We start from the raw sequence: 16,640 nt of genomic DNA, 5'->3' as shown, positions 1-16,640 counted from the left end.
ATGTCCCACACATCTGATGCAGATCCATTGCATAATCCAGGATTAAGGGAGTTGCAGACACCATCACATCTGTTACGACCACCCGCAGCTGGATTCCACGTGGAATTTAGCAGCAATGTTTTGGCCTGCTGGAATTCCTCAGAATTATGTTGTGGCACCTTTGATCCTACGCCAGAATTGGGAAGGGCTTTTTAAAAAAAAAAAATCTCCTTTTGAGTCTTCAGGGTAATATGGCTTCATGCTGCTGGGTTGCAAGAAGCTTTAGGTTCAGCAAAAGAGCCATCAACCAAGTCAGAATATTTTAAGTTCAACTATTTCTCAAGAGATTTCTCACATTATTATGATGATTTAAATATTTCAATGGCAATTTTTATTTTGCAAAAAAAAAAGTCAAATAATTACATTAATTTTTAGGGGTCTTAATGTCAAAATCATTTTAAAAAACTGTGCCAACTTGAAAAGTGATTACAAAATTGGAAAGGACACAATAATTTTGAAACAGTAATATATCTATTATCAGAAATCTGTACATCTCAAACTTTTACCCAGGGTAAAAAAAACAAGAGGGAATGTGCTTAAGGTGAGAAGGGCAAGATTTAATATGAAACTGAGGGGCAACCTTTTCATTCAAGAGAGTTGTCAGTATATGAAATCATCTGCCATAGGAAGTAGTGGAGGCAGATAATATAAGAGCATTTAAAAGACACTTGTACAGGTACATGGGTAAAAAGGGTTTAGAGGGACATGGGCCAAATGGGACTAGCTTAGATGGTGATCTTGGTCGGCGAGGACAAGTTGGGCCGAAGGACCTGGTGCCATGCTGTATGACAAACATTCACATAGAGTTATCCTTTTAACCAAAGTTAGTTTTCATTAAGCATGTTTTGAGACTGTAACTGCATCAAGTCTATCAATTAAATGCCTTTCATGGATTAAGAGCCTGTATACGTTTTGCCAGCCTGAACAATATTACTGTAGGTGTCAATCCATTACCTTTGCTATTGCCCTAAAAATTAATTTAACATTCATGAACATATTTTTGATTTGAACCCTGGATTTCCTGAGAATTTACAATTTTACATTAAAAAATGGATCCAAGGCCTTTAATGCCCACGTAACTTATAAATACACTTATGGCTTGCCTTGAGCATTAGTTTAGTATACATAGAAAATAGGTGCAGGAGAAGGCCATTCGGCCCTTCGAGCCAGCACCGCCATTCATTGTGATCATGGCCGATCACCCACAATCAATAGCCCGTGCCTGCCTTCACCCCATATCCCTTGATTCCATGAGCCCCTAGAGCTTTATCTAACTCTCTCTTAAATCCATCCAGTGATTTGGGCTCCACTGCCCTCTGTGGCAGAGAATTCCACAGCAATATAGTTTACTTTAGAGATACAGCACGAAAACAGAACCTTCGGCCCACTGAATCCACACCGACCAGTGATCCCCACACACTTACACTACCTTACACACACACACACGGGACAATTTACAATTATACCAAGCCAATTAACCTACAAACTTGTACGTCTCTGTCGCGTGCGAGAAAACTGGAGACACCGAGGAAAACCCACGCAGGTCACTGGGAGAATGCACAAACTCTGTACAGACAAGCACCCATAGCCCGGATCGAACCCAGGTCTCTGGCGCTGTCAGACAGCAACTCTACCGCTGCGCTACCATTTCCCCAACGTTATTGTTATTAATTAGTATAACATAATTAACCACCAAACATGCAAATTTATAATGTGTGCAATGGAGCTAATTTGTTCAATACAAAAATCGTTGTAGAAATATATTTTATAATGTATAATGATATCACAATGCATAGAATTGCAGTTGACAAAAGAGTAATTACTGTTAGTTACTGAACTATTTGCACAGCAAGTTATTTTAAAGTACTTTCTATTAGCAAATGCAAATAGGTTTCATATTTCCCATATTTTCCAGTAAATATAAAGTTGGAACACAAAGCTTGCTGCAATCAGATTACCTCCCAAATATATATTTTTTCATGTAAGATCCAACAAGTCCTTGAATTAATAAATTCCAGGGTTAATACATGAAGTGAGTCACATGTTCAGGGCTTTAAAAAAAAATAGTTCCTAGTCTTTACTTTATTCATCCCTTAAGCTAATGCTTACAAAATTATTTGAAGGATTTTGGGATAACAGAATTAATAGTGTGCAGGCCACACAAAGGAATGATTACATAGAACAGTACAGCACAGGGACAGGCCCTTCAGCCCACAATGTCCATGCCCAACATTATGCCAAATTAAACTAATTTCCTCTGTCTGCACACAATCAATATCCCTCCATTCTCCACACATCCATGTGCCTATCTAATAGTCTATAAAATGCCACTACTGCATTTGCTTCCACCACCATCTCTTGCATTGCGTTCCAGGCACCCATCATTCTCTACATTAAAATAAAAACCTGGCCGGATACCTCCTTTAAACTTTCCCCCTTTGACCCCAATGCAATGCTCTCTGGTCTGAGATATTTACACCCTGGGGAAAAAGGTTCTGGCTGTCTATCCTTTCTTGCCTCTCAGAATTTTGTATACTTCTAGCAGCCTCTCCCCTCAGCCTCCAACATTCCAGAGAAAGCAATCCAAGTTTGTCCGGCTTCTCTTTATAGATAGTACCCTTGGTCTGCACGCTCTCTAAAGTATCCTCATCCTTCCTCAATGGGCGACCAGAACTGCGGACTTTTCCAAATGTGGCCTAACTCACTCTTATAAAGCAGACAGCACGGCTGGAATTGTGGAAAATTTGGTGGAAATTATTTGTATAACTTACTAAATAGATGTACAATAATTAAAAATTAACCCTCTTTCATTGCACAATACCAGATTCAAGACAGCCTTTCCCCCTTGTTGGTGCTTCAACATAAGGATCTGGAAAACCACCTTATTAACATTCAATAAATTTGTCCTCCACTGTTACTGCTACTTTGGTTCGCCCAATCAATATGCAAATTAAACTCCCCCCATGAGTACCATATTACACATACCTCCAATTTCCTAATTGATTGCATGCTTTACATCACCATTATCTTTAGGGGTTGATAATAGATCTCCAGAGCTTTCTTGACCCTTGCTGTGTCTTAGCTCCACTCAAACTGATCTTCTTGATTTTCCGAGCAAAGATTCTTTCTGCCTTCATCCCATTTATCTATCAACATTACTACAACCACTGCACCAATTTCCAATTGAGTGAATTTTAAATAGTGTTTAGAGTGGAAGGTGGCTTTTCAATTAAAATTTCTTAATCTGTTCAAAATAGAAACAAGCTTACCCACAACCTTGAAGCCAATTTTCAATCTTCTTATTCGATATGCCACTCTCTGCCAAAGGAGAATACAAATTTAGTAAAATATATGTACCTTTTACATTTACGTAACAAGGCTTTTACCCTAAGTAAAATCAGTAGTAATTAAAATGCAGTAAAGTTGAAATCAGACACAATATATTGAACTGTAAAGATATTGGAATAGTTTGGAAAAAGTCTGGTATATTCACAAGCAATTAAGAACATGCTGGTTTTAAGAAATATACTGAATATTTAAAGTTCAAGTTCCTCTCCAGATAATCAGTTCCGAGATGTATTCGTATTCTGCGAGATTGAAAGGGTAAATAGAGCAAAATGCAAGAGCTCAAGAAAATTCAGTTGCATCTGCTGACTGCGAATGGCATCGACCGGAATCTAAAATGACTGCCTCGCAGCTAAATCATTTCCTTTTTCAGCCTTCCATGCTAGCAAAGCAATATTTGTTCAGCTTATATGTTTAGTTATGAAAAGCAGACTCTCATCTGACCCGGAGCAATTTGGTTTACAGAAAGAAGGGTGGCACAGCGGTAGAGTTGCTGCCTTCCAGCACTTGCAGAGTTGGAGACTCGGGTTCAATCCCGACTACGGGTGCTGTCCGTGCGGAGTCTGTACGTTCTCCCCGTACGGAGTTTATACGTTCTCCCCGTGACTGCGTGGGTTTTCTCAGAGATCTTTGGTTTCCTCCCACACTCCAAAGACGTACAGGTCTGTAGTTTATTTGGCTTAGCATAAGTGTAAATTGTTCTTAGTGTGTATAGGATAGTGTTAGTGTGTGGTGATTGCTGGTCGGCACGGTCTTGGGGGGCTGAAGGGCCTGTTTCCGCACTGTATCACTAAACTAAACTAAAGATCATAAAGCTGCGGGGTAAAACAATATTGGAACTGAAAATTTGTTGTCGGCACCTCCACATCCTTTTACTTCGGAACATTCATTAGGATCAAGGAATATTTATAAAAAGTTCTAGAAAATGTTATTATTTAACAGGATGCGCAAACAGAAAACATTGCACGGCAAAAAGGCCAAACGATGCAAATTGATTGCTTAAAGCTTAGGATGACATTTGGATGATTTTGGCCTTGAGAGATGGACGGGATGAGAGGGAGCTGTTCGGTTGACTGCCAATAGAGAGACGTGTAGAAAAATAACTGCAGATGCTGGTACAAATCGAAGGTATCTCAAAATGCTGGAGTAACTCAGCAGGTCAGGCAGCATCTAGGAGAGAGGGAGAGGGTGACGTTTCGGGTCGAGACCCTTCTTCAGACTGATGTCAGAGGGGCAGGACAAAGAAAGGACATAGGTGGAGACAGGAAGACAGTGGGAGAACTGGGATGGGGGAGGGGGGGGAGGGGGGGAAAAGAGAGAGACAGTGGAACTATCTAAAGTTGGAGAAGTCAATGTTCATACCGTTGGGCTGCAAGCTGCCCAAGCGAAATATGAGGTGCTGTTCCTCCAATTTCCTCACTATGGCACTGGAGGAGGCCCATGACGGAAAGGTCAGACTGGGAGTGGGAGGGGGAGTTGAAGTGCTCAGCCACCGGGAGATCAGGTTGATTAAGGCGGACTGAGCGAAGGTGTTGAGCGAAACGATCGAACCCGGGTCTCTGGCGCTGCCCACTGTGCTGTTGTGCAAGTGCATGATAACTTGGACTCTAGCAAAGTGGTGTTTCACATTTTTGCTGTTTTATACAATCTGGCTTAGCATTTTAACAACACTGCTACTGTGCACAATCCGAAAAGAGCAGGAATTGCCACACCAGAAAGATCAAATCCATCACTCCTCCATCTCAGCACAAAAATGATTCTCTTTGCCTCTGACCACTTCCATTTGGCCACTGTTGCAGGATGCACCAAATTCCCAGTAATTTCAGAGTTTGATACCACACTATGCCAAGGTTCTGACCCCACAATCTCTCTACTACAAACATTTCCTACTTCCGTCTCTGTGCTATCTCCTGCTTCTGTGCCTACATCAGGCCTTTTGTTTCAAATTCTCATCCATACTTTTGCACCTTCAACCTTAATTATTCCCATGATTTCCAGATGATCCTTTATCCTTTTAAATCTCTTAAGTTCCACCCATCCATCAACCTGCAGCATATGTCCTAATTTCAGACAAGTCCTCCTTATTTCACTTAGAGCATAGTGGCTACTGAGCGCCTAAAACCCAAAATATACTATTTAATTGTTGGTGTTTAAGTTCTCGTTCACATTTCTCCAATTTGGGTTTGATCCTGACCTCAGATGTTGACTGTGTGGAGTTTGTGTGTTCTCCCTGTGACCCGTGGGTTTCCTCCGGGTGCTCCGGTCTCCTCCCACATCCCAAAGAAATGCAGGTTCATAGGTTGATTGGCCTCTGTAAAACTGCTGTTAATGTGCACGGAGTGGATGAGAAAGTAGGATGACGTAGGAATAGTGTGAATGCATGATCGGCGATTGGCATGGATGGTGGGCCAATGGCCTATATCCATGCTGTATCCCTAAACTAAAACACCCTCCTTCATTACAGCCTTTTCCCACCCCCAGTTTCTTTAATGTAGGTACCGATATACCTCCTTGTATATCCCTTACGATGGTCTGCTATTTCTTCAGTCACATAGGAGCTGTAATCAGTCAGATTAAATGCTTCCACTTTATGACCATCTTTTAAATCTGCCTAAGATTTTCCTCGAAGATAGACACAAAATGCTGGAGTAACTCAGCGGGACCTCTGGAGAAAAGGAATGGGTGAGGTTTCGGGTCGAGACCCTTCTTCAGACTAAGTTTTTCCTCACATCTTCGGGGAACCCAATATTTATTGCTGCTTCGGAGAAAACTGACAGAATAACTTTGAGTTAGAAGAAAATCACAAATTAAATACAGCTGTTGTCAGAAGAGAAAAAAATGACATCTTAACAGAGAAAATTTGTTGTTCCAGTGTTAATTCCCTGCATCCAGCGCTGTGGGGTCAGAGTCGGAGTTATCGAGTCGGAGCAATTTTGGTGCTGCTGGAGTTGGAGTCAGGTGCACAAGAAATCAAGGAGTCGGAGCCAGGTGTTTTGGGTATCGACTCCACAGTTCTCTGCATCAGTTCAGATTGCCCTTCCACCGCCGCTGCCAGGCATTCTTTCCCCCTCACTCAGTTAGTGTCAGCACACTGCTTCACCCATCCCAAAACAGTACCAGCGCTTTGAGAATTTTAATAAGGGTCTGAAACAAAAATTTCCACTCTTTTCCCAGTGATGCAGCCCAATCTGTCAAGTATGTCCAGTATTTTATCTGATTTTATCTTAATTCCCAGTACTTCCTCCACCAATAATTATCTTAAAAAATTACACCCAACAAATTTCCTTCCTTCTCCCTTTCGTTTACTGCAACCCAGAAAAGCATCTGACATTTGACTTTCCCCTTTCGATTACCTTGTTAACAAGTCACTGCTTCAAGGAACTCGTGCACTAGTTCCAAAGTTCCTGAACTCATTTAGCTCAGATGTATTTTCCAAGGGCAATGTAGCTTGCTGCTCACCAAATGCTCCTTACTATATTTTCTTCTTCTATATTAGTTAGATAGTTTAGTTTATTGTCACGTGCACCGAGGTAGAGTGAAAAGCTTTTGTTGCATGCTCTCCATTCAGCAGAAAGACAATACATGATTAGAATCGAGCCATAGATACCTGATAGGGGAAAAACGTTTAGTGCAAGGTAAAGCCAACACAGTCTGATCAAGTATAGTCAGAGGGTCAACAAAGAGTTAGATAGTCATTCTACCTTGACTATATAATCATCAATATTAATTAAAACAGCAACCCCCCCCATCCCCCCAAACTTGGTGTTACCCCAAATGTTGAAATTGTATTTCTAATTCCCTAGTCCGAATGGTTTGTGTACAGGATGACTGACAGCACCCATCACCAATCCTTTCAAACCCAATTTCCCACCATTTTCCCAATCTAAGAAACAATCTTTAGCCCCAATTTCCACCATCCATTTGTCTCTTTCTCCCAGTTTCACAATGTAACTGCAAGCCTAACATGTGTTACCTTAGCAAAGTAAATCAAATATATTACATTTGTTGTATCATCCATGTGTACCCAGTGACTTATTCAAAAGATTTTTACAAAGAATGATTTCCTTTTGCAAATCTTGCTGAATTGGTGATTCCGAGAAAGCCACCCAACCCATCGGATCATGCCAGTTTTCCAGCTTATTTCCGTGTCATTCACAAGTCTGTGCCCTCCCCTTTTAACCCTTCCACCATTGATTTACACTAGGGACAATTGAACCTACTAGCCAATTAACCATGTTTGGGATATGGGAGGAATCTGGAGCAACTGGGGGAAACCCATGCGGTCACAGGAAGAACATTTCAACTCCACCCTGAAGTTTTAGTTTTTAAGTTTTACTGCGTGAAAACAGGCTCTTTGGCCAACCAAGTACATGCTGACTAGCAATCCTCAGAGCCTGCACAGGACATTCAGGGAAGATTCAGGGACAGTTTCTTCCCAGCTGTTATCAGGCAACTGAATCATCCTACCACAACCAAAGAGCAGTGCTGAACTACTATCTGCATCTTTGATGACCCTCGGACTATCCTTGATTGGACTTTGCTGGCTTTACCTTGCACTAAATGTTATTACCTTATCATGTATCGATACCTTATCATGTATCATGGATCAATTGTATCATGTATTGTCTTTCTGCTGACTAGTTTACTCGCAACAAAAGCTTTTCACTGTACCTCGGTATATGTGACAGTAAACTAAATTGAAACCGAAACTACTTTTATCCTAGGGACAATTTACAGAAGCCAATTAAGGTGTGAGGAAACCAAAGAAAACCCACGCGGTCACAGGGGGAACATACAAACTCGGTATAGACAGCAACCATAGTCAGGGTCGAACCTGGGTCTCTGGCACTGTGAGACAGCAACTCTCCCACTATGCAGTCATGAGGCAGCAGTTCTTATTGTTGCTCCACCGTGCCATCACATTTTCTGGTGTTCGGTTACATCTTTGGATAATGATCCTACCACTGCTCTTACATTGACCTTAAGCTATTTAATTAAAACCCTCTCACCTGCTTTATCGGAGACACAAGAACTGCAGATGCAGGAATCTTGAGCAAAACACCAAGTGGTGGAAGAAATCAGCGGGTTAGGCAGCATCGGTGGAGAAAGTGGACAGTCTGAACAAGGGGTCCCAACCCTAGGCATCATCTGTCCACTCACTCCACAGATGCTGCCTGACCCACTGAGTTCTTCCTTTTCTGCAACTGCTTTATCTTCTGCTTTAGGTAAAGGAATCATGTGAACTGCATGAGAGTCCTGTGACCAATCTGATCAATTTTCCTCCTGGGATAAATAACATTCTATCGTAAATTTATCGTAACACCACTTCTAGGCCACTAAAAGGATTGGACAAGCTAGATGTAGGAAGAATGTTCTCAATGTTGGGGGAAGTCCAGAACCAGAGGCCACAGTCTAAGAATAATGGGGAGGCCATTTAAAACTGAGGTGAGAAGAAACTTTTTCACCCAGAGAGTTGTGAATTTGTGGAATTCTCGGCCACAGAAGGCAGTGGAGGCCAATTCACTGGATGACTTTAAAAGAGAGTTAGATAGAGCTCTAGAGGCTAGTGGAATAAAGGGATGAGGAGAAGGCAGGCACAGGTTACTGATTGTGGATGATCAGCCATGATCACAATGAATGCCGGTGCTGGCTCAAAGGGCTGAATGGCCTCTTCCTGCACCTATTTTCCTTGTTTCTATGTTTCTAGGCCCCTGCCAATGATTTCAATTGCTGTTTAATGTAAACAGCCATTCTCACATAATGCTGGTTGCTTTCCATGTGGGGCAGGAAGAAGGCTCTGAGCCTCACTGGATTTTGACAAGAAGCCAACAATTTGTTAACAAGCCACTCAAGAAACTGATAATTGCTCCGCGATATTTTTTCATTCAATCTTGGGATACATGCATATCTGGCAGAGTCAACAATTACCGTCCATTCTTAGCTTCCCAGAGCTTGTCGTAACCAAAGGCCGTAAGCATTGCTTGGCCTTTTCATAAAGCAATTGAGAATCAATCATATTAGTGCAGGGCAAGGAGAGTATGCAACAAATATTTTGACATATTATTTCCTGACAATCAGTTTAAATAACTTTTTTTTAAATTCCTCAGGCTACACCAAAACCAACATAACATATAACAGCCCCTGTGGTGTTATTATTCTTTCACCAATTCACCATCCTTTGCACTTCTTGTGTCAAAGAAGCTTACCTGTGCTTGATGGTCTGGACGGCTTTGGGTTTGCTGAACTGCTGTCTTCTGTTGTCTCTGTGACAAGGCAGGTATCATTGCCTTCAGAGTTTTGACAAGAATCTTTGCTTCTTGCCCAGGCCATCCTCTTAATTTTCCAATCTTGTGCACGTCCAGAGAGAACTCTTTCTTCCATGTTTATTATTTATTTCCTACCTGTTAATCCAAAGTGAAAAACAGTAATTAACACAATTAGAAAAACAAGAACCATCACAGCAGTTTGCTGTTTGAAGCGTCCGATTCTTCGCGGTACAAACACAAAATATTGCTCATGCTGGAAAGAGCAAATAAATACAGAAAGACTTTGGGGCGGCACAGTGGTGCAGCGATAGAGTTGCTGCCACACTGCACCAGAGACCCAGTTTCGATCCTGAGCATGCCGCTCTCTGTGCGGAGATTGCACGTTCCCCCCGTGACCGTGTGGGATTTCACAGGGTGCTCCAGTTTCCTCCCATACTCCAAAGATGTACAGGTTTGCAGGTTAATTGGCTTCAGTAAAAATTGTAAATTGTCCCTAATGTGTAGGATAGTGCCAGCGTACGGGGATCGCTGTTCGCCACAAACTCAGTGGGCCGAAGGGCCTGTTTCCGTGCTGTATCTCTAAAGTCTAAATTCTAAAGACTCAACAAATCAAGCAGCATCCATGGAAAGTGAAAGAGTTAATATTTAAGGTCAATAACTTTTCATTTTGCTTTTCAATTTAAGAAAACCAGATGACAGATCACTGATCTAAAACGTTAACTGTTGCACGATGATAATTGTCTCTCCTCTCAAACATTTCCAGCATTGTCAGCTGTTAGATCAGATCCCTGATGGTAAATAAGGTCTAGTAGTATAGCCAATGTCCCACCTTTGTGCCACTACCTATTAATGAACCAAGTCAGCTGTAACATTAGCATTCCCCAAATGATTCCACATTCAGTCCATTTCTAGTCTTAATTACATTTCCAGTCTTGAATACGTGATACCAGCTGGCACTATAGTGCTGACTGAGGGAATGTTGTGGTATTTTACATACCATCTTATGGTTAAAAACATGCTCCTTTAGTCTATTCCTGGTGTTCAGGAGAAATTCTGACATAACAAGGTAACAGATCTACTGGTTCTTCCACTCACTGCTGATTGGGAGCTGTTGCTCTGAATAGAGTGGCTAGCGTGCCTGCCTCTTTCATAACAGCTGCTTTCAAGTAATTTATCATATAGGAAGTGCTTTCAACAGTCTCTTAGAAAGACAACATGCATTAGGTAAACACTACTTGATCTCTTTCTTTAAAAGCTAATTCTGGAATTCGTACATTATTTTTGTCGTATATAAATTGCTAACTAGTGAATTATTTGCCAGCTAACAGTTGTGATGGTGTTCGAAACGGCTACATTTGTCATCACCTGCAATTTAAAGAAATTATCCAATCATTTAAAAACTGAAGATTGACACAAAGTTCTGGAGTAACGCAGCGGGTCAGGCAGCATGTCTGGAAAAAAAGGATGGGTGATGTTTTGGTTCGGCACCCTTCTTCACAGAAGCCTCTGCAGTTCTATGTTTCTACATTTAAAAGCTGTACCTAGGAACGGTTTGTTTTATGCTATTTATTTCATCACGTGTACAAGTTTAATGTCTTGGATATTCATAATAGCATTTACTCTACTGGATTTACTGAATCATTGAAGGAACCAAGTTAAAACTTTAAATATCATTTTGTTTGTGCAAGCTTGATTGCCTTATCATTTATTTGAACAAAAAGCCTTAGTAACTTGGCATGCATTGAAGAAGCAAGACTTCAAAACAGTCAGCCTATTGCAAATAGAGTAAGCCCATTAATTAATAACCAATATATCAATTATACCTTTTATAAAAAATGATATGTCAGCAATAGAGAAGGCCAATATCGTTTGTGTAAATCCAGCACACCCAACCACACAGTTCCAGACATAATTCAATGCAGACATATCCCAGCTCCAAGCATCACTCCTGCCTGAGATGCTGCTACAGCTACTGTAAGCAACTGAAAACCGCTGCCTGGGAGTTCAGGAATTCGCACCCACAATGTGCAGATACATCGAGCCAGTTATAATTACAACAGTGCTATCGCAAGGTTTCAGTGGGAACCTTAGAATAAATGTTAAAGACACGAGAGAGATGAAATAAGAAGTGAAGCTGGAAAGAGGAAAGAAGCGTCTAAATGTCAAAGAGGAAAATAAAGTGTGATAAAATGAAGTGCAAGTGGGAAGAGGAAAAAAAGGATCACAATGAAGTGGAAAAATGGTTAGCAATCAATCACCAGGCAGCAGGGTCTGTTAGGTTAAGGTGGGAGCAAGAGAAAGTCAGGTAGAACTGAAGACAGAGAATGAACAAAATGTGTCAGATTTATCTAAGGAATTAAAAAGTGCCTCGTTTGGGGAAGGCGAGGACAGATTGCAAATGGCTGAAAGATCTCAAGGCAAAATCGAGCAGATAAAAATGGCTCAGCACTGGAGGAAGAGGAGTGCTGATGATGGAGGTTAAGGGAAACATAAGTAAGTGCCGGTTGAAATAGTGGATTGCTTGCTAGTAGCCCAAATGCCCCCTACTCCTCTATCTTCCAAGATAAAAAATCTATTCGTATCAAATCACTGACGTGTTTAACTGCATCACAAGATCAAATGTAAACAGAAACTTTCCACGAGTATACCTGCACAACCCTCTCCTCCCTCCCATCCAGTGCTAAACTCCAGGTGGAGGACGAGCATACGCATCAACCATCTACTAACAATACATGGATCACTTGAAGAATTCCTCTATCTCCACACATCAGAGCTCCAACCATCAGCATTTTGTTGCCACTGGATTTTAAAATGCAAGCAACAATCACTAATTTTCAAAAGGCAAGCACTAACCAACCATTCAGACTTAAGTGCACTAATCCCAAAACAACTGAAGGAATCGTCATTTCATATGCAAATTTCAAGTCCAAGTCCAAACCCAAAACCCACTGCACTTCCAACGTCATTATTTGTCCGTTAACAGTCATCAGGCATTGTTTATTTTATAGGCAGGTACATTTGTTTTCAGAGAAACTAGCAAAGAAAATAGAAGTTCCTCCATTACCTGCACCAGTCGGCCATTTATGCCTTCAACCATCCTTGGAAGGGGAAATGCAGTGGAAACCCGCAGGAAATATCGAAGCGCACCAGTACCCATTATGAGAGATTGGCCAGTCTTATCCAATATATAGTCTGCACAGATTAGAGGCTCCAGAATCCACCAAAACATTTCACATCTGGATAGAACTGCGCAAGAAATCTAGGTACGACCTGTGCAAAGCCATCAGCGACGTCGAGAGACAATTCCAGATTAAGCCAGAGTTCTCGACTAATCATATAGACACCCATCAATTGTGGCAAGGCTTGCATGGTATAACAGGCTACAAAGTGAAGTCGGGCAGTATCACTGGCAACACATCCTTTCCTGACGAGATCAATGCATTCTATGCTCGCTTTGAACAGATGGTCAACTGAATGACATTACACACCTTGACAACCAGAGGTTACCTGTACCCACGGTTACAGACATCAAATCAGCTTTTCCCAAGATTGAATCCACGGAAAGTGACTGGCCCGCATGGGATCCCCGCCTGTGTTCTCTGGAAACCAGTCGACAAGGAGTATTTGTGGACATCTTTAACCTCTCCCCACCACATCCTGAGCTTCCCATCTGCCTTAAGATGACCGCTATCATCCAAAGAACAAGAAGCTAATATGCCTTTATGACTACCAACTGGTGGCTCTGACATCCACCACCATGAAATTAGCGCTCAACTCCTATTATTGACTGCAGCTCCACCTTCAACACAAAGTCTAACCAAACTGTATTTTCACTCTCTCTACACTCAATGGTGTGGTTAAATTCTGCTATAACACCATCTACAAGTTCACAGGTGATAACACTGTAGTGGACTGGATCTCAAACAATGATGAGATGGAGAACTTTGTAGCACTCTGTCAAGATGATACCAACCTCTCCCTTGAAGTTAGCAAAATGAAGAAGTTGGTAATCAACTCCAGGGAGAGGGTTGGAGGACATACCCCAGTCCATAATCAATGATGGTGAAGTGGAGATCATCAAGAGCATTAAGTTCCAAGGTATAAATATCACCAATTTATTTTGGTTCATCAACATTGACACTGCAGGCAAGGCGGCACACCAACAACTCCACTTTCTCAGGCAATACAATATATCTCCAATGACTCTTGCCGATTTCTACAGACGCAAACATCCTATTGGGAAGCTTTAGGATGGAGCTTGGAGAGTAACTGCTCTGCTCAACGCCATAAAAACAGAGAGATCGGGCATATGAATGTTATGAACACACCCTAGTCCCCCACAAACCATCTACACACTGCCTCGAGAGAGTGGTCAACACAGTCAAGGACCGCACAGTCAATGACCAACATAGCCAAATAGTATAAGAAAATAACTGCAGATGCTGGTACAAATCGAAGGTATTTATTCACAAAATGCTGGAGTAACTCAGCAGGTCAGGCAGCATCTCAGGAGAGAAGGAATGGGCGACGTTTCGGGTCGAGACCCTTCTTCAAGGTCATTTGCTCTTCTCCTCTCTCCCATCCGGCCGAAGATACAAAAGCTTGAAAGTACACAGCACCAGACCCTAGAGCAGCTTCTTTCCCATTGTTATCATAATCGTGAACTTGGGACATATGCTTGGGACAAATTCTAGATCTTCCAATCTACGTTTTTGCAGCCTTTGTGCTTCTCTGTAGCTGGAAAACCACATTCTGCACTCTGATTATTCCCTCCTTTACACTCCCTGATGTACGCATGTGTGGTAAGATTTGCCTGGATCGCATGCAACGTTTTTCACTGCATCTTGATACGTGCAACAATAATAAACCAGTGCCAAGAATATTTCCCTGGAAAGATTTTACCTTGAAGGTTAGCAATTCAACCCCTTTCACTGCAAATTGAAACCGAGCTATTGGTTTTCACCAATACAATTAAAAGCACAACACATTAAAGAAACACTGGACATGCAACAACCTGCTTTTCATTAAAATTAGAAACCGGCTGCTTTGATAACAACGGTGATTTTCAGAATTCAGAGCCCACTTGTTTACATTCTTGGCTAGTTTATTCTGGTTAAATTCAGGAAGTGAGCAAACATACTTTGGACGCTGCCAAAGGCACCCAACAAGAACATACAGCAGGCAAGGAGGAGTTAAAATATAAGCAGTTTTCAAATCAAAGAATTAAAGACTGGAGCCTTTTGAGTCGACACTAGAGAACCAGCGTCCGCTTGTTCTTTTTAAACTCGATTCCAAATGTAACATCGTAAATACATGGTATTTAAATACAAAGTAGAAGACAGGTCTTTGGTTCAATGCAGCTGCCTGTAATTCCCGCACAGAAGCTCGGATTATGATGGCAACTATCTCACTGGAGAAGTGCCAATCCAAATATCTTGTAACAGCCGAATATGTAGCACACATCAAAACTCTTTTTAACCGTTTCCACTGGCTACAGAATCGAGCCTGCCAGCGACAAATCCAATGGGGTTTAATGATGGTGCACTTTGTGGCTAAAATATGAAATGTCGTCTTACCGATTTTTGTTGTTGTTAGCCTCCGTAAAGATATTCAGTGCAGCAATTAAAACGTTGCTGGGTTTGGAAGCTCGTTGTGTCTCTCTCCAATGTTACATCTACGCGCAGCCGGGCAAGAAAGGTCTTGAGTAAGTCAAGCAAGGGTTTCCTCCGTTCCAGTCAAAGTAAAGTGTGGACATTGAAATCTGGTTCCGATTCGTGTGTTGCATCCCAACCCGCTCGTAATTCAGACGTCACGGACAAGGAGGAAGTGGCTGACCTTGCTATTGTTAACAGTTTAAGAAACTTCCTGCTTTTCTGATTCGCTTCCCTTAAACATTTCAAATCCCTCTTGAAAACACTGGGAGCTGATCAGGTCGGGAGGGAGAAAAAAACCTGACACCTCCCTCGAAATAGAGGTGCACATCTTCCTTCACTACAGAATGTACCCTGCCTTTTTACCATCAGCTCATGACATTCATTCTCCTTTGAAAAAAATCTCAGATGGTAGAAATTTGGAATGAAATCAGATTTACAATGGAAATTCTCAAATGATAGTGAGTGTTTCCAGCATGCTCTGCTTATAAAAACATGATCTTAAACCTGGAATGGCAAGATAGTGCATACTGTGGTCAGAGAGAAAACATGGAACTTCCCCTGTCCGTGAAAGACATAATTAAAAATAAGGATTCTGGTTTAACATTGAACTATTGAAAGTTGCCAGTGCTCATATCACTGAGGTACTGCAACAGAATTCTTGAGCGACAAGCAAGCAGAAGATAAGGATGATGTTTAAAAGTAAGAGAGAGGAACAAATGAAAACACAAATAGAGATATCTGAGAAATATAAAGGGGCTAGAAAACAAACTTGGTCCTCCACACTTTACAACTTGATCCTATTCATAGATAGACACAAAATGCTCGGGTCAAGACCTTTCTTTAGACTGAAGTTTGAATCAGTTTGATTCTATTCATGTATTTTCAAAAATCATCAGTAAACTTCAACACATTCAAAACTCCGCTGCCCGTCTACTCACCCACTCCCCGATCCGTGACCATATCACCCCCGTCCTTTACAAACTCCACTGGCTCCCCATCCCCCAGAGAATCCAGTACAAAATCCTCCTCATGACCTACAAAGCCCTCCATAACCTGGCCCCATCCTACCTGACTGACCTCCTCCACAGGCACACTCCTACCTGCACCCTCCGCTCTGCTGCTGCCAATCTCCTGTCCCCCCCCATCCGGACCAAACTCAGATCCTGGGGGGACAGGGCTTTCTCCATCGCTGCTCCCACCCTCTGGAACTCACTACCCCAAACCGTCAGAGACTCCTCCTCACTCACCACATTCAAAACATCACTGAAGTCTCACCTGTTCAGCACTGCCTTCAACCACTGAAGGTCACCTCACCTTCTGTCTCCTTTTTCTGTTC

The 16,640-nt window shown here is 41.9% G+C and overlaps 1 protein-coding gene across 6 annotated transcripts in view; it reads right to left on the bottom strand.

The window, feature by feature from the left end:
- itprid2 (ITPR interacting domain containing 2) overlaps positions 1–16,640 on the bottom strand; it is a 138,317-nt gene that overhangs the window by 55,157 nt on the left and 66,520 nt on the right. For 3 of the 6 annotated variants that reach the window (XM_078404037.1, XM_078404041.1, XM_078404042.1), the window contains exons 1-3: positions 15,227–15,568; positions 9,591–9,785; positions 3,309–3,357 (exon numbers count right to left, since the gene is read on the bottom strand). In XM_078404037.1, the coding sequence (XP_078260163.1) occupies positions 3,309–3,357; positions 9,591–9,765 (224 nt within the window). In that variant the 5' untranslated portion in view covers positions 9,766–9,785; positions 15,227–15,568. Of the gene's footprint in view, positions 1–3,308; positions 3,358–9,590; positions 9,786–15,226; positions 15,569–16,640 lie in introns of those variants that run through there. The other 3 variants (XM_078404038.1, XM_078404039.1, XM_078404040.1) reach the window with 1 other exon arrangement.

This window comes from Rhinoraja longicauda, chromosome 8 (assembly GCF_053455715.1).
Source record: "Rhinoraja longicauda isolate Sanriku21f chromosome 8, sRhiLon1.1, whole genome shotgun sequence".
Taxonomy (NCBI): Eukaryota; Metazoa; Chordata; class Chondrichthyes; order Rajiformes; family Arhynchobatidae; genus Rhinoraja; species Rhinoraja longicauda.
Note: the sequence above shows the minus strand (reverse complement) of the source record. Positions and strands in the feature narration are given on the sequence as shown.